Genomic DNA, 22,584 nt, shown 5'->3' on the forward strand with positions numbered 1-22,584 from the left:
TGCTCAATGCAGCTTTATGCTCGGCAATACTAAAAGGACGGTTATATGGTTCATCCGGACGGCATTTACGATCAAGTGTCTTAAGTTCAGCTGTTTGTTTATACTTTCGGAATGATCGTGTGTAGTGTGTGGAACTTGATACATACTCTAAGTGTTCGCCCAAAGCGTTGGCCTGGTCTTCCAAGGTAGTTCCTTGGGGGTCAACTAAGGGCAATGGGTGGATGTGCTGCCCCTTTAGCTTTCGTACGCCATTCCAAACTTTACACTCTTGAATGTAGGATGTGATGCCCGAGAGAAACCTCTCCCAGCTAGCCCTCCTTGCCTGTGTACGCGTGCGCCTTCCTTGCGATTTGGCCACTTTAAATTCAATGAGGTTTTCTGCAGTCGGGTAGCGACGCAGCAAACCCCACGCTTTGTTTTGTTTCTGTCGCGCCAGTTCGCACTGCTCATTCCACCAGGATACCCTTCTTTTACAAGATAAACCTGTAACCTGTTTAGGGAATAAACGTTTCAGCTGCGTCGAGTATAAAACAAGTAAAATATGCTACTGCTTCGTCTGTGTTAAAATCAGTGATAAAATCTCGGGATAAATGAGTTCATTCTTTAAAATTATTCCATTCGGCAGAGGCTAGTTTGCACCGGGTGATATGTGGGGGGCATTCGTGTTGACCTATTGAATTGAACATTACGGGAAAGTGGTCCCTTTCACAGGGATTTTTGATTACATGCCAATGCAAGTCCGGGAACATTGTTGCAGAGCTAATCGACAGGTCTATTGATGAATATAAATTATGATGGATATTATAATACGTTGGCTCCTTCTTGTTCAAGAGGCATGCACCGGAGTTCATAAGAAAATTTTCAGTGAAACGGCCTTTCCCGTCACATCGCGAGTCTCCCCACATGGTGTTGTGAGCAATAATATCGCCTACGAGTACGCAGGGGTCTGGCAGCTGATCAATTAGGTTATAAAAATCGCTTTTTCCGAGGTTATAATTAGGGCGTATGTATAAGAAACATACCGTGAACAATTTATTATTAAGAATTGCTCGAATTGGACACTGCCTCAAGGGGCGTCTGAAGGGCGACATGGTGACAAGCTACGTACTTGTCGACAACTATTGCAGCACCGCCAGATGAGGCATTCGCCTCGTTGCGGCCATTACGGTAGATGGCGTACTGACAAAGAAAGTTTGTGTACATTTGAGATGTGTCTCCTGAACATACAGCACGTTTGGGTTATGTTTGTGTAAGAGTTCTTTAATGTCATCGAGGTTGCGGATAAGACCTCTAACGTTCCAGTGTTTTAATTGTGCAGCCATATTGTTCGTGTCTTATGCTGTGTGTCAAGAGGAGTCAAGTCAGAGAAATGACTTACGGAGCCTTTTCAGGCCCCGTGATTATGGTACGAGTTTTGTTTTTTTGGAGCGGTCGCGAGACTCGCGCTGCTCCCGAGGCGCTAGATGCGCCTTCTGGCTCGGGGTTGTGTCCATCAACTCTTGGGAGCCGCTGGACTTCCGCTCACACGAGCGGGGTATTTTCACCTTAGGCCTTGCCTCGAAAAGCAGGGCCTTGGAGGCCACCAACCCAGAGGTCGATGGGCCCTCTTTCGGAGACGGCGCAGCAGCACTGGCTGCTGACGCCAGGGGGGCTGGTGGCAAGGCCGCAACCACACTCGTTGTGGGCGGGCCGGAGCCGGAGTCTGCTGCGACGTTGCCCCCTTGCGCGCAGCACCAGCATACCCTGAGGTATGGAAAAAGGAAACACGTTTCCGCGCTCTTGAAATGAGATGTTTTCTTTGATTTTCATTGTGATGATGTCTTTTTTCTTTTTTCCATGTGGGGCAGGTTGGAGAATATGCTGCATGTCCACCGTCACAGTCGGGACAGTGGAGTGTGCCATTACAGTTGTTGAATTCGTGTTCGTGTTCGCCACACTTTGCACAGGTAAGGCGGCCACGGCAGCTTTGCGAACCATGGCCATATCTCTGACATTTAAAGCATCTTCGGGGGTTTGGGATGTAAGGCCGGACTCGAAGTTTGGTATATCCTGTTTCTAACGTTTCTGGTAGAACGCTGGACGCAAAGGTGAGGATGAGATGTTTAGTTGGGATATCTTGGTTGTCTCGCTTGATTTTTATTCTTTGGACCTGAATCACATTGTGTTCCTTCCAGCCCTCCAGGAGCTCATCCTCGCTTAGGCTCAAGAGATCTTTATCAGAGATGACTCCTTTCGACGTGTTCAGTGATCGGTGGGGGTAACAGTGATTGTCACATTACGGGATTGGAGAGTTTACCATGCTGTAGAGTGTCGCGGACCTCAAAAAGAAGGTCGCCACTGCTTAGTTTTGTCACTTTGTAGTCAGCACCTAGTGTGTTGCTAAGGCATTTAGCTACGATGAAAGGTGAGATAGTTCAGACTGTCCTTTCAGGATCTTGACTGTGTATTGCATGGTAGCGGGGGAAGTTTCTTTGCGATGGCTAAATAGCTGAAAAGTTTCTTCGGTGCGTCCTCTTTTTGAAAGAGGACGATAGGAAAGCGGGGGGAATGACGTATTAGCCATGCAAAATTCATTTATTTCAGTAGCTACGCCAGCCACCCACCACCGAGCCCAACAAGGGGACGCCACGAGTCCGGGAGGAAACGCAGACGCCAGCTGTACGTAAACACTATAACCTAATATAACATACCCAAGGTTCGATACATACACCAGGTTAACCCTTGCCGCCAAAAAATTCGGAAGTGAGAAGAAGTAATAAGAATAGAGGAAAGAAGAGATAGCGAGAGGGAAACTAAAAGGTTGAATAGAAAGACAGGAAAAGGCGACTGCCGATTTCCTCCAGGTGGGTCAGTCTGGAGGTGCCGTCTATGTGAATCAGAGGCCAAAGAGGTGCGTTGCCTCCGCCGGGGGCCCTTCAAGGTCCAGACACCCAGCATCGGCTCAGCCTCAAGGATCCCCCTTTCCCCAGACACGGCTAAGCCGCGCACGGCTACACGCGGGAAGGTCCAACCCTCGCGTGCTCGGGTACGTGGTGTCGCAAAACACCAAACGCCTGCTGACGCAGACGCCCCTGTGGGGTGCAAATGTGGCGTTGTGGGGACTGCCACCGCTGCAGCGCGAGACACGAGCTCCGGCTGCTGATGCGAAGAGCCAGGACTCCTGATCGCGAGCTCCTTGCAACCCCTCGAACGAGCTGCAATAAACCCCATTTCATTAGGTGGAGGTGCTGGGTAACCCCAGAAACTGGAACTCCGAAGCCGCACGCTACCGACTGCTGCTACCATGCTTGATGAAACCACCCAGGAAGATGCACCACAGTCCCCGGCGGTCATCGTTTCTTGTGTGTTGCGCCAGTGTGATCCTGCCATCTTTAGCTGCACCGATGATCATGACGTGGAGGATCGGTGGTCACCTTAGGAACGGGTGAGCCAGCATAATAAGTGGGATGACGCCACAATGTTGCACAACGTGCTGTTTTACTTAACCGGTGTCGCGAACCCCTGGTTCCGAAACCACGAACACGATTTCACAACGTGGAGCACATTCAAGACAAGTTTCGCAGAACTGTTCGGGCGCCCCGCTGTGCGCAAGCTTCGCGCCGAACAACGCTTACGGGGGCGTGCGCAACATCAAGGTGAAACTTTCACAAATTACATCGAAGATGTCATTGACCTGTGTAAGCGCGTGAATCCGTCAATAGCAGAACAGGACCAGATAAAACACAATATGAAAGCCATTGATGAGGACGCCTTTCAAATGTTGTTAGCGAAGGATCCGCGTACCGTGACCGACGTTATCAATTTGTGAGAAAGTTTTGACGAGCTACGGAAGCAACGCATCTTAGCTCGGCGCCCACCACCTATGGTAGATTCGTTGGCAGCATTCGTTATTGGCGACAAGCACAGAACTTTGATTGTGGTATTCATATAGGAGGGTGTGGCAAGTTCTGCACCAGGGTGGCCAATCCTCCTCCGGTGAGGGAGTGGGTTACCGGCTCTCACCGATATCAGGCCGCACTCCCGGCCTGTTTGTGTAATTTGATCGACACGCGGTTTTTTTAAAAATCCGGCGGAACATTGCGCGGCACCGGCTTGCACGCGAGGCGGATGCTCTACCTCGACGCCATCGCTGCCAACTTCTTCTGCAATAATCAGAAGAATAAGAATGGGCTGAGGTGCGTTTGGCAGGCATTCTCAGATCATGAACAGCAGGTTGCCATTATCCCTCAAGAGAAAAGTGTATAACAGCTGTGTCCTACCAGTACCTGGAGGCTTACGAAAAGGGTTCTACATAAATTGAGGACGACGCAACGAGCTATGGAAAGAAGAAATGATGGGTGTAACGTTAAGGGATAAGAAAAGAGCAGATTGGGTGAGGGAACAAACGCGAGTTAATGGCATCTTAGTTGAAATCAAGGAAAAGAAATGGGCATGGGCGGGACATGTAATGAGGAGGGAAGATAACCGATGGTCATTAAGAGTCACAAACTGGATTGCAAGGGAAGGGAAGCGCAGCAGGGGGTGGCAGGAAGTTAGGTGGGCGGATGAGAGTAAGAAGTTTCCAGGGGCGACATGGCCACAATTTTTGCAACACCGCGGTAGTTGGAGAAATATGGTAGAGGTCCTTGTCCTGCAGTGGGCTTAACCAGGCTGATGATGATGATTATTATGATGATGATGATGATGATGATGACACAATTTTCCTGACCCAAATAAAAGAATTTGTGCGCGAGGGGTTCGCGCGATACCTCTCGATTTTGCCTACCACGGAGAAGCCTCCTCAATACGTGGCTCCAGAGATCCGACGGGTAATTCAAGAGCAAGTGACCGAAGCTGTTTCATGTCCGTGTCAGCCGGCTCCCGTGGCCGCGCCTCTAACCTATGCTGAAGCCGTTATACGGGCGCCTCGTCTGCTGGGGTTCTGTCCTGCACCTTCGCCTCGCCAGCAGGCGGCTCTCTTTTTCAGTGCATAGCAGCAGGCTACAAATCCTTGGCGCACTGCTAACAACCGCCCAATATGCTATGCCTGCGGCACCCCGGGACATGTATCGTGCTTCCGCCGCCAGCACTTTCCGGCCTTCGTAGGCACCCCGCGAGCAGCCAGCTCCGGCTTCCGACCATTCCGTGTGCTTTAACGACCACCACCGGAAGTCTACGCTGGTGATGACATACCAGCACTGCAGTTACGGCCCTATGGTACTCGTCGCTCGCCTTCCCATCATCGGCGCTCACTCTCACCCATGCGTGGTAGGCCCAGTGCCAGTACTACTGAGGCGGAAAACTGATTTTCGCAGTTTCTGAGGCACGAACTGCGTCAGCATCGGAACATCAAAATCCTCGTTTATCCACTGCTAACGTTATTGAATTGTAAGTTGATGGCATCAAATCTCTTGCGTTCGTCAATACAGGTGTTGCTGTATCCGTGATTAGTGAGAAGCTTTGTCGTGCATTACAGAAAGTGACCATGATGCTTTCGGTACCATTGCTTAGAACAGCCAGTGCACAACACGTTAAGCCAGTCCCTATGTGCCCTGCCAGGGTGCTGATTCAAGACATTCTGTATTCGATTGATTTCTTTGTGTTAATTTTTGCTCCCATGATGTGATTTTCGCTTGGGATTTTCTGTCGCGCCATCATGCCATCATTGTCTGTGCACGTGCTGAGATTCAGTTTTCCGTTCTGTGCGATTTGCCATCTCACGACTTTCAAGTTCATGATGTTAGCAGGATCTGTGTAGCTTCAGATACTGAGCTTCCTCCTCACAGTGCTGTATTTGTCCCTCTTTCATGCGCATCGCTTGCCGAAGCGATGGTCATGTTTTCACCCGCTGCCGTCTTCATTCGCCGCCAGCCTATATTGTTGCCTTTCGCCCTCCTCACGGTTCACCATGGTGCTGCACAAATACTGATTTCTAACCCAAATTCGTACACTTTGGCTTTGCACGGTGACGAGACTATTGGTACCATCCAGACTGTCGACGCTGACGTTATTCTGCATTACCCTGCTGCCGACGACGTGGATTCTGCCAACGTAACAGCACTGACACCCCATGCGCCAACTTACCAAGTATCACCGGATATTTCTTTGCTGCTCTATTGCCGATGACCTCGAGCCGACACAACGTGAGCGGCTAACTACTCTGTTAAATAATTTTCACTCTTCTTTTGACTAGAACCAAGCATCATCAGGCAGCATCAGAACGCTGAGTTGGGCTAGTTGGTTGGGATTCATGGTAAGGTTTGTAACAGCGCACCCAAGACAAGGACAACAGGAGACAGATAACATTGTTTTATTCCTTCTGTTGTCCTTGTCTTGGGTGCGCTGTTACAAACCTTGCCATTAATCATTAGGCCGCACAAGTGCCATCTCTCACCTCATTGATACGGGACATCAGGCACCATTACGCTAGCGTCCGTACCGCGTGTCATCCACCGAGCGTCGTGTCATCACCGAGCTAGTCGAAGACATGCTTGAACGTGGTGTAATCAAGCCATCCTGGGCCCCTTGGTCATCTCCCGTAGTACTTGTTAAGAAAAAAGATGGCTAGATTCGTTTCTGTGTGGACCATCGCCACCTCAAAAAGATTACACAGAAACATGTCTATCCTCTAACGCGCATAGATGACGCCCTGGATTGCCTACATGGTGCCGAATTGTTTTCTTTGGACTTGCGATGGGGCTATCGGCAAGTGCCAGTGGACAAATCCGACCGCTCGAAGACAGCTTTCATTAAGCCTCATGGCCTGTGTGAGTTTACAGTAATGCCATTCGGCCTCTGCAATGCTCCCGCGACATTCGAAAGGATGATGGACAATATTCTGCGAGGCCTCAAACGGAAGACTTGCTTGTGTAATTTAGACGACGTGAAAGTTTTTTCCCCCTATTTCACCACTCACCTCTCTCGTCTACGCGAAATCCTTACTTGCCTTGCCAACGCCGGCCTTCCACTTAACTTCACGTACTTGACACACCATTCACTTTTCTCTAGTTCCATTGGTTTGTATGTGTGCTATTTTTGTTCTTCAGGTACATTTGTACCGAAGTGTAACCCGCTCCTGCTTAAGGCCTGGAATTCAGGCTAGCAGTACTTAATAAATAAAAAAATAAACTTGAAAAAGTGCCGCTTTGGAGCCTGCCAGCTGACCATACTTGGCCATGTCATTTAAAAAGACGGCGTTCTTCCCGACCCTGACGAACTTCGTGCTGTCGCAGAATTTCCGCGGCTGACTACAGTGAAAAAGTTCCGAAGTTTTGTCGACCTTTGCTTTTATTTTCAACGCTTTGTGCGAAATTTTGCCTCCATCATCATTCCCCTGACGAAGCTCCTGGCTGGTCCTCGTGACCTCTGCGATTGGACTCCGGCATGTGACCAAGCCTTCACCACTTTGCTTCGTCTGCTTACCTCACCGCCTGTTCTACGCCACTACGACCCGAGTGCAGCGACCGAAGTTCATACGGACGACAGCGACGTTGGTCTTGGAGCCGCCCTTGCGCAACCCAAGCCTGGCTTTCAGGAATGTGTGGTTGCATATGCGAGTCATGTCCTCACGAAGGCAGAAACCAATTATTCTTGCACAGAAAAAGAATGTTTGGCTATGGTTTGGGCCTTACACGAATTTCGCCCTTACTTGTATGGTCGTCCATTCGACGTTGTGACCGACCACCACGCACTCTGCTGGCTTGCGTCACTGAAAGACCCGTCAGGGCGTCTTGGACATTGGGCTCTTCGGCTCCAAGAATTTGACATTCGCGTCATCTATCGATCCGAGCGTCAGCATACTAATGCAGATGCGCACCCCCGAGCGCGCGTGCGATCCGACGGAACGCCACCATCACCCATAGAGTGCCCGGTTGCTACGCTTGCTGTTACTCACATGCCGTCTGAACAGAGTAGAGATCCGTGGATTCTGTCTCTCATCTCTCATTGATATTCTTAACAGTTCTTCAGCGGCTACATGCCCTCGAGCCCTTCCTCGCCAAGCCATCCATTTCGTGCTACGGGACGCCATCTTGTACCACCGAAACTATTAGCCAGACGGTCGCAAATGGCTGCTAGTCATCCCTCGCCATTTGCGTTCCGACGTATGCACGTATTTCCACGCCGACCCACAACAAGCTCATGTTGGCGTCCTGAAAACCTACGAGCAGCTCCGCCAGCTGTACTACTGGCGCGGCATGTATTCTTATGTCCGCAAATACATTCAGTCATGTGCACCCTGCCAGTGGCGCAAGACATCGCCTTATACGACAGGACCTCTGCAACATTTGCAGTGTCCTGCACGTCCTTTTGATAGGGTTAGCATCGACCTTTATGGGCGTCTTCCATGCACTGCTAACGGAAATCGTTGGATAATTGTCGCAGTAGACCACCTCACAAGATATGCCGAAGCTGCTGCTCGCGACGTCGCCGCATTTCTCTTACGGCATTTCATCTTGCGGCACGGCGCACCGCGAGAACCGCTCAGTGACCGAGCCCATGTCTTCTTGTCCGAAGTTACTAATGAGCTACTCGCAGCGTGCCGCACTATTCACCGCACCACTACGGCATATCACCCACAGACTAACGGTCTAATGGAACGATTCAACCGCACTCTTGGTGACATGCTCATCATGTATGTTGCATCTGATCATTCCAATTGGGAGGATGTCCTCCCTTTTGTGACGCATGCATATAATACCGCCGTTCAGGCTACCACAGGCTTCTCACCATTTTTCCTTCTTTAGGGACGTGAACCATCCACTGCCCTTGACACCGTACTACCATATCATCAGGATGCCTCTGAATTCATCCCTCTTTCCGAAGTTGCTCGCCATGCTGAACAGTGTCACCAACTGGCTCACTCATTCACGTCGGATACAAGAGGAATCCACTAAGATCGCCGCGACGACGACCAGCCCAAAGAGTGCTTCGCCGAGGGCTCTCACGGCTTGCTCCGGCTGCCCATTCCAAGCCCCCGGGCTCAGCCCAAAGGTTGCACCGAAATATCAGGGACCATACCGGATCGTCGCGTGTACATCGCCTTTGAATTATGAGGTCGAACCGGTGACGCCATCTTCGGACAAACGCCGCCGTGGCCGCGCGACGGTTCACATCAGCCGCCTGAAGCCGTACCACGACCCCCTTGTCGTGTCATCACCTTAGGTCGCCAGGATGGCTCCTCTTCGCCACGGGGGTTTATTGGGGTATGTTGCAGCTCGTTCGAGGGATCACAAGTAGCTGTTGATCACGTGTCCTAGCTCTTCACATCAGCAGCCCGAGCTCGGGTCTCGCTCTGCAGCGGGGGAAGTCTGCCCAGCGCCACATGCATATTGCCCACAATACATATATATATATATATATATAGTTCTATAATAGTCTAATCAAAACGCACAATTCCCTGCCTTCAAGGTCATTTGGCCACCGTATCCGATTGCCTTTCACCTGACTAGATCGCGTGATTTCCTTCATCCATTAATGATGAGCGACAGTTCATAAATCTTTCATAGGCATAGTGGCTGTTTGGCATGACTTCAATAGTGGTTTCAAAATATATAGAAGCGGTGCTTTTTAGAGAAAACACATTGTTGGCCCGTTCTTTCCAACAGTATCGTATAATTCTGACTGTGTTTACGCTCCTAGTTTACTAATCAGAGTTTTACCAAACTGGTACTTAAATAGTAAACATAAGGTTAGCCTGATTTATTTTGCACTACGTTTAAAGCGTGGTAGTGCAAGAAAAAAAACGAGCAGCAAATAACTGAAACAGAAGTAGAAAAAGAACGCAGACCACACCAATACACAAAACAAGAAAGATTGTAGGCGCTGGCCGGGACAAGTACATAATATCCTATTGCTTAAGAACATATGACCATTAGCGAAATAGCCTTCACAAGTACTCCCAACTACTGGAGCATTGTGCAATACTCTCCACAAGGACAATCCGCAAGCCGGTGAAGTAGGAGATGATGATGAAGACGTGTTTTATGGCGCAAGGGCCAATCACAGCCCAAGAGCACCATGAAGTTGGGTAATGCTTAAAGACATATTTATACCGAGCCAGCTCACTGAGAGGAGACAATAGTTATTACCTGTGGTCCTTGTGGCCCTTGCGCTCCGGGTGGACCCTGCAAACCAATCGGACCAGGATGACCCTGCAATGTGTTGACGGTACATCAGGAGTTGCACACTCTGTTAATGCACTATCTGCTAATATGAGCCTGTGATCGACAAGTGATTCGGTACGCTCAAAGCAAGGATTCGCAAATGTCATGATTTGTGAAATCACACATCCTCTGCCCGATCTCGAGCTCCATTTCCATGGCTTTTTGGTTCTCCCATCATGTACCACATTAAGCTGAATTCGTGTTTTCCTGTCTTAATCTTCCCTTTCCTGTAACAAGAGTGGAAAGTAATAAGTGCTGGCGCCAATTTGTTCACGTATTTCGAAGCAGATGCCCGAAGTAGACGCCATTCAGTATCATTAAACAAATGGTATTTAGTTGTAAAGCATGCACTCCAAGTTCATGAACGGTGACTCGCCAATATTATCGATAGGATGAGTGTACAGATAATGAATGCATTTTGCGAGCACTATCCTACGGGGCACAAAACTTGGCAGAATATCACTAGGAACTTGCCAGAAAGCTGAGGTTCGCCCAACAACCGATCAAACGGGAAATGATAGGTGTCATCTGAAGAGATAGGAACACGGCAGTAGAAATTGAACAGCCAACGCAACTACGCAATATTTTACTTGAGCTTAAGGGAAACAAATGAATGAGTGGCTATGTAATCTGTATAACAATCAACCGTGATCTATTTGGGTACCAGAACTGGCGATAAAGAAACAGCCGAGGGTAGCAAATGTTGTCTGATAGAGAATACGAATTTAGCTTGCAGACCCTCCACTCTGAAAGCGCGGACAAGTAAAAAACTCTTCATGCCAGTTCGTATTACCGACTAGTACGTAACGAATGCGCAAAAAAAACAATTTTTAAACAGCACGATTATACGTTGAAGGCCGCATTTCCTTAAGCGTGCAGAAGGTAACCACCTAGTCACGTTTTATTGCAATAGCAATTATATAGACACTCCATGTGCATTTCTTCCGTCGTTGTCGTCGTGATGTTCCATATAATGTGCAAGGGCGATAACAACGCCCACGCACGCCGTATGCTGTATGTGCGAGTGAAAACGTGCAAGGGTGAGTCGATGATGGCGGCTCAATCTCACGCGCGCCAGGGAGGAAAGCGGCAGGAAGCGCGCCGTCTTCCGTCGCACGTAAGGCGCCGAGTGGAGGAGGATGGGGCGTTGTACTCCGCTACAACGCCCGATGGGGCGTTGAACTCGCGCTATTCGAAACGCATTTCACGGCTGTTTTTCATCGCCTGTGTCAGCGCAGCAGTCATTTAGTGACATACACAGTTGGTGCCAATTTTCTCTATAGGCGCCAACAAGAAAATAATTTAACACGTTTGAAGGTTTGAAGGTTTTATTGAAAATATTTGAATACAGAAAGGTATATGGCAAATATTAGCTCAGAGGGAGGTCTCACTGTGCAAACTGCCGAGGGGACCTCCTGTGCTAATTACAAAAAATAATCAAATACAGACAGATAGTGGTGTTGCATATCAGTGAAAAAGTATTAGCAAAAATAAATTAAATAACGAGAATACATAACTGCATTAGAACATCACTATACAGAGAAATACATAAACCGAATTAAGTGCTAGACGGTTATACGTAATCTAATGTGTAAAAAATAAAGCACGGCTCGTTGTCAATAAAGGTTATTTATTACTAACAGGCTGTTGACCACAAGTGAATTTTCAATGCTTTATGAAATGAGTGTTCTGAATGGACGCACCTGATGTTCATGGGCAATGAATCCCAAAACATTATTCTCGAAAAGAATGCTGTCTGCTTGCGGTAATCCGTGCGTACTTTAAGTGATGACATATTATTTTGTTCCGAGAATCTTGTATTATTACTGTTGAGTAGTTGGGGGGGGGGGAGGCAGAAATATTATTAATGACAGTACATTGATTTTGGATGCGATAAATTAAAAGACCAAGTTTTTGCTGTAACGAGTAAGTGAGGGGAAGTATTTTTAGATTTTGGTAAAGTGGGAGGGCAGATGCCAGGTGAGAACTAAATGTAATCAGGCGTACTGCTTGGTTATGTAAGTAATGAAGGCATGACATGTGTGTTTGATACGTGTTTCCTCAATTAGTAAGACAATATATCAGGTGACTATGTATGAATGCTTAATACAGTGACCGTAAGATGTGCTGCTGAAAGTAATGTCGCGATTTTATCAATACACGTAAACCAAAACCATTTTTTAACAAGGGATATGGTATGTTTGTTAAATTTCAGATGCGAGTCAAGAACGACGCCAAGACATGTGGTCGTATCAGATAGATAATTATGCGGTTTCACACAATTCCGCATGCCCCGGACATTATATCTAGGGTGAGTGTTTTACGCAATCGCTTTCGAATTAATTTTGAAAATGAATAAAAACAACGTGCCATATAATGCACATTACGTTTCACGAGGATTGTGGCGCGGACAGCTGTAACTTAGCATAGCTGTGTGAGCACTTGCCCTGCAGTGGGCTGTGAAATAGGCCGCTGATTGAGAATGCGATTGGAATCCCACCTCAAAAAGTGCGTGACAGATCAATTCGCTCGTGCCATTCACTACATGAAACCCGTTGCTAAGTTCTGACGTGATTACACTACACTGCCCACTTGCAGACCGTCTGAAAATGAAACAGATATAACGAGATCATGGAACTGGTCCTACTTTCTGCCACATCAGATGTACCAAAAACATAGACATAAAGATCAACGTGCTCACGGTGACCAGGAGGGCACGTGCGCGAATTCGCTACGTGCTGATGGCGCGACACTATCTCGAAACAAACGTATTGTACGACTTGTGAGACGCAGAAGTGATCGCCGTTGAATATAACGGCACTTCTTACACTGTCTCACCTCCATTGCAAAGGACAGTAAAAATAAACATAGAGAGAGGGAGGTTTGACGGTTCATATGCTTCAGCATGCACAATTCATTCACTAAGAAGAAAATAGACTGAAGGGAAGGGAGGTAACATGTCGGAATGTTTTATGCATGCGGTGTACTGCTAGCCTAGATGAATTGCCTGCGTGACTAAAGGACACAAAGGGAAAAAAGTGCCGCACCACTTATCTTTATGGGCAGACGTAGAGAGCTAATAATCATGCTCGCTTTAGGTAAGGGCAACATTATATGTTGTGTGTACCTAAATGATAGATGGCTTAATGCAAGGCACCTTCATCAACAGCATACGTCACTCAGTGAAGGCTATGAAACGTTAACAGTAAACAGTAACCACAAGTTACGAAAATACGCATTGATGATCGTGGACGTGATTGATGAAGTGGCGAAATCCCCTTGATCAGGTGGGGTCCATTTACGTTTACGCATTCCTTTTGGGGGACTTGACCGTCGCTTACAGAAACATTAGACGGACGGCATGATCCAGTGGCGTAGCAACGGGGGAGGGGGGAGGGGCAGGGGGCCGTGGGCCCCTGGTGCAAGGGGTCAGTGGGGGGGGGGGTCATATAAGTCTGAAGACACTCGGAAATTGTTGATATCCTCGACTTCCTCGACTACACCTGGGGGGGGGGGGGGGGTGATAGAAGACCTATGGGGCCCGGGTGCCCGACGACGTAGCTACGCCACTGGCATGATCACATTATGCACGAAGATCCTGAACAGCATAAATCTACCAATTCATGATCATATAGGTGGCTCCTGTGCGCCCCTTTTGCTGAATGCTGTCCTCCGCTCAGAAGGCTAGGAGGGGCGGTTGGTGTCAGAAGCTGCCCAACCATCTCGCTCACCTGCAAGCCGGGAGGACCATCTTTGCCATCCTGACCAGCAGGACCCCGTGCAGTAGTGGAGTTGGTGGTACAGTAGCACATGTCCAGCTGGGAAGCAACGCGGCCGGAGCATAGAACAGATCAAAAGAAGAATGCTTGATCAACAGTAAAGATTCTTTAGAAATGTGGGTGGTAGTGTGCACAGAAACGATTCCGTATCCACAGAGACCGGCAGAGTTAAGCACTCTGTCAGGAAGTATGACTGTGCAAACTCAATTGTTCATTTCCTAAGGACACATATACACTGATACGAGAAGCTAAGCTCACAACATAGCGCAAAAAAGTGATACATTAGTGCTTAGTATTGCCTTTTATCAATGCTCTCCCACGCTGCGCATCAACCAAGAGAAACATTAACACGATTCAGCGGAAACACACTACTACTCGTGGAGTCCACATGTCTCCGCTGCAGGATATCGTGCCCAACACTGTTAGTTGCAACCAACCAGACCTCCTTTGTTCAATTTATTCCCGGGAAAACACGTCAGGATACAGACCTCAGACTCTGCCCAGGTGGCACTGCGGAAAAACCCGTCACCAGCGCCCCCATCGCAGCCTTGGCACGAACAGAGTAGTGCAAGGAGAGCTGTCCGCAAGCGAAGGTGCACAGGCCACAATGGACCCTTCTCTTTCGTTTGTGCTGAGGCACGGTTTCCTAAAAATCAAAGACCTGTAAAGCTTATTCCGCCCATCCACGCTTCGGAAAGGAAGCTCAGTAGGGCGAAGTACGTGTACAATATAAAGTAAAGACTGAAGTGTTATTTCGGTGTGCTGCAACTCGCAAGTACAGAGAGCATCAGGTTTGTTTATATGCATATCAGCATAAAAATCTAAGCATTTCAAATTGGTTCATATTGAATATGCCCTGAACACAAGACTTAAGTATATCCTATATTTTTATGTATTTTATAGTAATGTTTTGTCTAGCAATTATTTACAGACCAAATACTTTGATAGCCTTTTCCAGGGTAGCAAACAGAAAACGTTTTCCAAGGCAGCAAACAGCGTGCGATCATAACGACAGTAAGCTTCCTACAGTGCCTACGCGCTGCATCTTTCTTTCTCGCAGGAGAAAGAACGATGCATTCAGCATCGCTCAGTAACTTAATTTGAACTTTTCGCAGACGCTTCGAGCAACAAGCGCGCACAATAAATGTAAATAAACCCGAATTTTTTTTCTTTATACACGTGCGGTACATCGCAATTACACATCCAGTGCTGCTACAGCAACGTTATTGCTCACATTTGAAAAACGCAGTCGAACAGGCTCAGCACATTGCGAAACGTGCTTGTTGTATCGGCGCAGAACATACAAAATACCGAAAGTAGAAATGAGCTCGCGCTACAACGATGCTCTAGAACAGGATTTTGAATTCATAAACGAACCAAAATGTTTGGTTAAGCTGACCTGCCAAACCTCTCCATTCCACTTGTTGAGTCAAGCGGAGGCGGACGTCTGTTAAAAGGTGGAGATATCGATATCACATACGCAGGATGGTTCGCAATGTTGTTTTTTCTGTTACCAGCGAAGTGGCGGTTGCAGATTCTTGAGTTTTCGCTTGGTTACCACGGTCCTCCGTCAGGGCTACGCAACAAAATTACAGCAGAACAAAATTGTCGCGCTTTCTCATGCGAGCCGCTTTGTTGTGGGGAATGCAAGTAATCCGATTACCCAACCGGTTGAACGGCCTGTATCCAGCGCTCTTGCCTTTCCCCTGCATACGATCGCGATGGAAATCGGTGAAAGTGAACGTTATTCCGTCATTCACGTTCATGTCAATTTACAACACAACAGTAGCGTCGATTGCGGCGTTTCTTTGTAGCGCGCGGAGCTATCCCGGTTGCCGTCGTTTCCGCAATCAGTCTGAAGCGCTTTATGGCAGTTCAGCGGCCCGTCCGACTATCGTAGAAATCCATAGCTCTCTGTCTGGGTGTTAAACACGCAAAACACTCGCAATATGGACCAAAATCTAGTTAAATCGTTGTTTCGCAGTCGCTAGCTGCATAGGCAACTTAAAAAGAGAGTCGGGCTTCGCACTACTCAATTACTGCCTCTTCGCACCAGCAGGTGGCGCTACGCGTCTTGCAAAACTCCAGTCTGACGTCCATTACAACGCAAACACAGTTACGCAGCTAAGCACGCATTTGCCTCTGCGTTCCACCGGATCACTCTACGCTACAGCTTCTATGCAGTGATTATTTTGGAGAGTGTGCCAGAAGATGGAACGACGGATTGGCCTAAAATATAACTATGTTAATGACCATGATAATATCAACAGTATTATTTAGGCGATGGAGAAAGTTAGCAGCGCTCCCTCTGCCGCCTGCTTGTGACCAGCGATAAGCAGAAAGAAAGGAAAGAAAGCAAAAGAAAGAGAACATAACGGTTGATATCCTTGCGTGAGAACAATAATAAAGTATCTCTTTGTTAAATTGTCCCCTGAAATTGCCTATGTAGCTTCTCAACGAAAGCGGTGTCCTTAACGAAAGACAATTATTGTTCTACCGATAAGCAAGAGATATCTAACATTCTGGTGGAAGCAAGGAAACGCAATTAAGACACATGGGGGTCACTGCGACACAAAAATGCACTGATAGGGAGGGAAGTGCATGGGAGTGTATGAACAAGAAAAAGTACGAGCGATGCGCTGTTAATGTTTTCATATGGGCATGCAAAAAAAAGAAGCCTTCGCAGATGTATGCCAATCATAGCAACTGATACATTAAAGACAGGGATGCTGTATCACTGAATTTGCACACCCTTCCGAAGTGCTACGCATCTGTTTTCTGGCTGTTCTTGGCGACGGCTCACACGGAGGCTGCGTTGCTGCACCTCAGCGTCAGCGTTCACCTCAGCAGCATTGAGAACATCGAGCTGACCTAAAACGTGGAGCCAGTAAAACGCGAAGCCAGAAACCAAAATTACATATTAGTGTTCAAGAAAACCGTGCAAATAAGTTGTATTTTCGAATGAGGTGTACGCAAGGCAACTTTTATTTTGTAATCAAGGATAATTATGTTCGAATGCAATAACTTGGGATTCTGTTGTGCTCATTGAATGACGTCAGAAATCCGGGCATGTCGTCGCGCGCCGGCCTACACCACCGCCCGAGAAAGGCGGTGGAACTTCCCTGAAGAGCTTCAGTGTAAAAGGAAGCTTACCTCTGAAATCACGTCAAATTCTGTTTTTGCAGACGTCCTATCGGCATAGTGGGCGTCTGGAGTCTTTAAAAAGTAGAAAAAGTAGACGTTAGCGATAAGATACACGTAGGCAAGGCAACTGAGTGAAGCACTAAAATATACATTTCCAAAGAAATTTCCTGCACTTCAACAAAGCTCTAAGGAATCGAGTACAAAAAAAAAATAAACGGAAGAGACGAGTTCTTCAAGTTTGAGATAAAGTATCGTTTCTTTACTGAAGAAGTTCATTCAGAAAGCAAACAGTCGTTATTTGTATGAGCTCTAAAAAAATCTTAACTCCTGCGTTCCATAGGTGTATCTACACCCTCAAGTAGATACTGTTTAGAGAAGTACACAAAATCTTACAGTTCATTTGCGCTACAACATCATAATGTTTTACCCTTACAGGGTACTGACCCCCTGGATTAACACCATGGGTACTTGAATCGATTGTCTTCAAGGTTTGTGACGACAAATCGATGACATCTGAAAGCGTCTTATGGGTTCCAAAGCTACACACTGGGCTATAAGAGACACAGCTCCCTGTCTTGTCTGGGGACGGTATGGTGCAATGATTTATTTCGCTTTCTTCTATTCCTTTATTATCTTTCATCGTTCACGATCTGCCGATTTTCCTAATAACTTGAGAGTGCCACTTGGACCACTGACGATGCGCGAAGAGAAATAGCATTGGAATAGAATTGTTACATTATTCCGGCCAATGTCACCGAATTGAATTTGGTCTACTGGGCAATCACTCTGCGTACCTTTGCGCAACGCCCACACGACCCGCACAGTAGTCGCCAGCGGCGATCCTCCGCCATGGAATGTGCGGCCCAGTCCGCGAAGCTTCTGTCTCGAAAGTATTCTTTGCCATCGGCCGGCCACATTCGCTAACGGTATGCCCAGCATCAGCATTGGCTAGCATTCACTCTGAGGAAAAATTATACTGCAGGAGCTGCTGTTTTTTGAACACGGGCCCTGAAGCCCAGCCCACTCTGGACCACCATAAGCTGCCGATTCCATCTCCTTCCTTTTGGAAATAAGCGGTGTCCAGAACATCACGACTGTGACGTGTTCCGGCTCCCTGCAATCGCTTCCTCCCAATGCAGCCAGCAAATGTATAGCCTTTGAGATCTGCGTCTGTTACCTTTTAGATATAGTCACTCTTTTATCGTCTCAATTTGCTGGTTTTACGTTGAAATGGCCCTCTTACCGTAGCTTCGTAGGTTTGTGTAGCCTCAGCTGCTTTCGCCATGATTCCTGCAAAAAGAGAACGATGTGAGCACGCTCTATAACAATGGTTTGTGAGCACGTCGCCCCGAGAGGAAAATAGGGGCCCTATAACGTAAAAGTATTCCAATATGTTTCTATTCCAATTTCCTGACGTCAAATTTGCGTAACCACCGACGCAAGCACCGGGCGGTCACCCATAGGGTTGTCTGAACAGACCAATCAAACGCTCTCTTCGTTCATAGGAGGTCCCTTTTGTTTGCTTGAAAAACGAATAACATTGCCTACACTGAGCGGCTTGTTGTATCTAATTGGCTGACAAGAGGCGAGGAGAACGCTCAAGTGGAGAGGCATTCACTAGGGCAGAGCCAGTGCACTGAAAACCGATAACCGGATGAAGAGGGTGGTGCCGGCGTCTGCGATTGGTCGGTTTTCCCTTACTTAGCTTGTGGTGGCTGGTCGAAAATCGCGGCGGCATGCAACGGAAGCTTAAGAATGACGCTAAAATTGACCCTCAGCAAAGAAGAGTTGGCAGAATGAGGTAGTAAACGTGTCGAAAGTGCTTAAAAACGTTACACGGTCACGCAAGAAGTTTTATTATACGCAAATACACCCATGCTCTCCGGCAGGTGCGAGTAGCCAGCGTCTCAGCGATCGGCTGCAGCTATCTTTTATTCCTTTCGGAACGGGGCAGCCTGCGGCTATTCCGAAAAAAAAACAGTTTTGTTCGGCATATTAATGAATCTTTGTCGCGTACACGTCACTTTGACGCGGTGAGTTCGTGCGGTTTTGTGACGTCGCGTGACAGGCAGGTGAAGTGGGTGCAGCCCGAAAACTTTTTACCAATAGCCGAGGGTTAATGGCGAAAATGGGTCGAATCAGAAATAACTGTTTTTCTTTTTTCTGTCAAATCATGCATAATCAGTGTGCACACATCATATAAGATGGGGAGGTATTGCGGTTTTTGTAGCGTCGCGTGAACGACAGGTGAAATGGGGGGTGGTCGAAAAAAGTTTTTGACCAATCGCGGAGGGCTGATAGCAGAATTGGAATAGAAAAGTTTGGAATAGTTTTACGTTATAGCACCCTAGGTTTCACTAAAAACCTTGCCCCTAAGGGAATTGGCAGTTTTACAATAGTGCTACCCACGCTTACGGCACCTATACTGTAAGAAATGGCGTCGATCCCGACGCTGTAGATGCGCCGAAGCCAAAGCACGGCGTGGAATTAGGGTTTGCGTTTGGCCCACTGTCCACGCAACTGCACTAAAACCTTCGCCACCCCTTGCTTTCTTTTGCCAGTAATCTTCAGACTGGTACGAGCTGCCCCGCCAGAATCTAAGGAAATACTTGTTCAGCGAATTTTTCCCAGTGTCTGCACAGTCATTACACGCAATGAAATGTATCACATATCTACCATTGTGCATGTACACATACTTCCTTTGTAACACTTCCTATGAGGAGGGAGATAAAAAAGGGGGTCATTGAGGAAATAAAAAACTAAAGGCAGCGCGCCAGCTGCACGATGAGTATGCATAAATGCAGTGGCTAGCGCCCCGGACGTTGTGGCGAAAACAAAGGAATACTGCAAGCGGCTCCGAAGCGCCCATGATATGTGTCCTCCAACTTTTCCACAACGCTCCTTTCTGTATTCCGTTTCTTGCCCCCTAACGCGAACTCACATGCAGCGAGAGAGCCTCGATATGCCACACTGACACGCCAGCGTAAAATATCGGAAAGGAAAAGTTCACAAGACACAAACACTGTGTGGAACGGCAATGTGGTTTACATGCAAGTGACGGCAAGGTTGCACAGCGCAATTCACATTTCACAGTCGCGAGTGAGAGCTTACTCACAGTGATGTTTTACGAAGCTATGTTCTTGCAGAAGAACCGAGAGCTGAGTGCGCTGGCAGTTATTGGGAAACCAGTAACAACGCACAATGGACAACAGACGGTGAAAGGCACGGCATAGTGTCCACGAAGCTGCGACCAGTTTCCCAAAAGCCGAGCTTGTTGGCTTTGATAATTTCTTTCCAAATGAGGTACGATGATTTTTGCAGCGAAGCTGCATACAGCTATCCGGCGGCGGTGTATGGTCTATCTCTGTGTGTCTACGCGTCGCGTCGACACGAAAAAATGTTTTCGTCTACGGTTTCTCGGGAATACTCTGTAGGTCTCAATTTATTGTAAGTATATTGAAGTAATTCACGCTGAAACAGGCCGCTAAAACGAATGTATCATTACGCCGAGTTTCATCTACTTTTATTCATTACGTAGTTCACAGTGAAGTTCTAAACATTGTAGAATTCCCGTGTGACATGCGGAGGTACTTGCACACTATTTCATAAAAGAATAACAATAAACGAGTAATAATAACAGATATTATTATTATTATTATTATTATTATTATTATTATTATTATTATTATTATTATTATTATTATTATTATTATTATTATTATTATTATTATTATTATTATTATTATTATTATATACCCCAGGCAGTTTGGCTTCGTTGCGAATCGAGGTACCACAGTCCTATTAGAAGAATTCTCAGGTGAAGTATATTTAGCATTTGAAAACAATTTATTCACCTGTGCGCTATTTCTAGACATAGCAAGAGCTTTTCACACAGTGAATCATAACAATATACTAGAGAAACTAACTTTATTGGAATTAAGAGGACCCATTCCACATTGTACTGCAAAATATACATGTGTGGTAGGTCGCAGATAGTTATGGCCAACAAGGAAACCGTCAGTAGCAAGCAATGGCTTACAGCCGGTGTTCCCCAGCGTTCGATTTTATCACCTCTATTATTTAACATATTCGTAAACGACCTTCCTCTAGTAATTTCTAAAGGCACTATTTATCAGTATGCTGAAGATACGGTAATATTAACAAAGCATATAAATTCTGAAAAGGCTATAGGCGCCCTGCTAGAGACAATTGTGCAATAATGCACTGGTTTGCGAAAAATTGTATTAATATAAATATCAGGAAGACACAGTTAATATGTTTTAGAAATCCCTTAAAGACCACAGCAATAAACATTCCAGTATTCGTGCATGGCCAGCACTGCATTTCATGTACATGTGCACCTGTTCAGTATGTAGACTGTGTGAAATATCTCGGTTTATTTACTGATAGCAGCATGTCTGGCAGCAGCATCTGGCCCATCTATGTGGCAGACTTAGGAGTGTCGCTTGGTTGCTTTTTAATATAAAAGGTTTCACGCCATTATCGGTAAAGAAAACCATAGTGCATGCACTCGCATACAGCATCTTGCGATACGGAATTACCGTTTTCGCTTTCTGCGCATTGCGATGGCAAACGAGAATTGACAGGTTGCTAAAAAATATATTGAAAAGTGTTGCCTGTGGCTGTGGCCAGATGTCAGGTGAGAATTCATTTTCAGCGTTAGGCTTTCCTTCATTTCAGTCCTTATTTAAGCAAACTGTTGTTCATCATTTTTGGAACGATCAATTCAGAAAGAAATATATAGCCCCTCAACTTTTGAGGGACAACATTCGTTTCAATGTTCCTCGTTCATCAACTAGGTATGGTGAGGCACGACGATGTGTCTATGTGCCGAAAATCTTTAATGATCTACCTGACGAATTTTGTCGGTTCAGTCAAAAAAGGTTTTCAAGAAAATGTCATTTTCCATTTGAGTTTTTTTATGTATGGGTATGTGTTTATTTGAAGTAATTTGGTTGTCTTAACCTGTATATCTATATGAGCTGACAAAAATGTTCACTACGTTGCCATAACCGGTCTTTAATTTTAGTTTTTTTGTTCTGTATGAGCACGAAAAAAATGTTCACTACATTGGAATAACATGTATTTATTTTTTTGTTTTTGATCTATATAAGCGTGAAAATATGTCCACGCTACATTGTATTAACATGTATTTAATTTTCCTTTCGTTTGCACAATGCTTCATCGGCACTAAAATAGCGCCTGTATGTAGTACATACACTGACCTCAGCGCTGTTGCGGGCGCTGCCGGGCCTGGTCACACAAGTCATTTAGGCTTCGACAGGCCCGCTTACTATGTATTTGTTCTTGTGGTGCATAATTATTATTATTATTATTATTATTATTATTATTATTATTATTATTATTATTATTATTATTATTATTATTATTATTATTATTTATATGCAGGATTTCTCACATAATTTTAGCCAAAGTTTAAAATATGCCGATCCACTCTAAGACGGCCCGACCAAATTCATGCTGCTCACTTTTGTATG

The 22,584-nt window shown here is 46.5% G+C and overlaps 1 protein-coding gene and 1 long non-coding RNA gene across 5 annotated transcripts in view; one reads left to right on the forward strand and one right to left on the reverse strand.

Annotated features, from left to right (window-relative positions):
- LOC135921356 (collagen alpha-1(XVIII) chain-like) overlaps positions 1 to 22,584 on the reverse strand; it is an 840,088-nt gene that overhangs the window by 306,235 nt on the left and 511,269 nt on the right. For all 4 annotated transcript variants that reach the window (XM_065455691.1, XM_065455690.1, XM_065455689.1 and 1 more), the window contains 4 exons: positions 18,309 to 18,355; positions 17,075 to 17,137; positions 13,874 to 13,960; positions 10,068 to 10,130 (listed from right to left, as the gene is read on the reverse strand). In XM_065455691.1, coding sequence (XP_065311763.1) covers positions 10,068 to 10,130; positions 13,874 to 13,960; positions 17,075 to 17,137; positions 18,309 to 18,355 — 260 coding nt within the window. The remainder of the gene's footprint in view (positions 1 to 10,067; positions 10,131 to 13,873; positions 13,961 to 17,074; positions 17,138 to 18,308; positions 18,356 to 22,584) is intronic.
- LOC135921357 (uncharacterized) lies at positions 1,862 to 17,604 on the forward strand. Its single transcript, XR_010570523.1, has 4 exons — positions 1,862 to 1,946; positions 2,584 to 2,658; positions 12,358 to 12,453; positions 17,501 to 17,604. It is a non-coding gene; the product is annotated as an uncharacterized lncRNA (long non-coding RNA).

This window comes from Dermacentor albipictus, unplaced genomic scaffold (assembly GCF_038994185.2).
Source record: "Dermacentor albipictus isolate Rhodes 1998 colony unplaced genomic scaffold, USDA_Dalb.pri_finalv2 scaffold_12, whole genome shotgun sequence".
Classification (NCBI taxonomy): Eukaryota; Metazoa; Arthropoda; class Arachnida; order Ixodida; family Ixodidae; genus Dermacentor; species Dermacentor albipictus.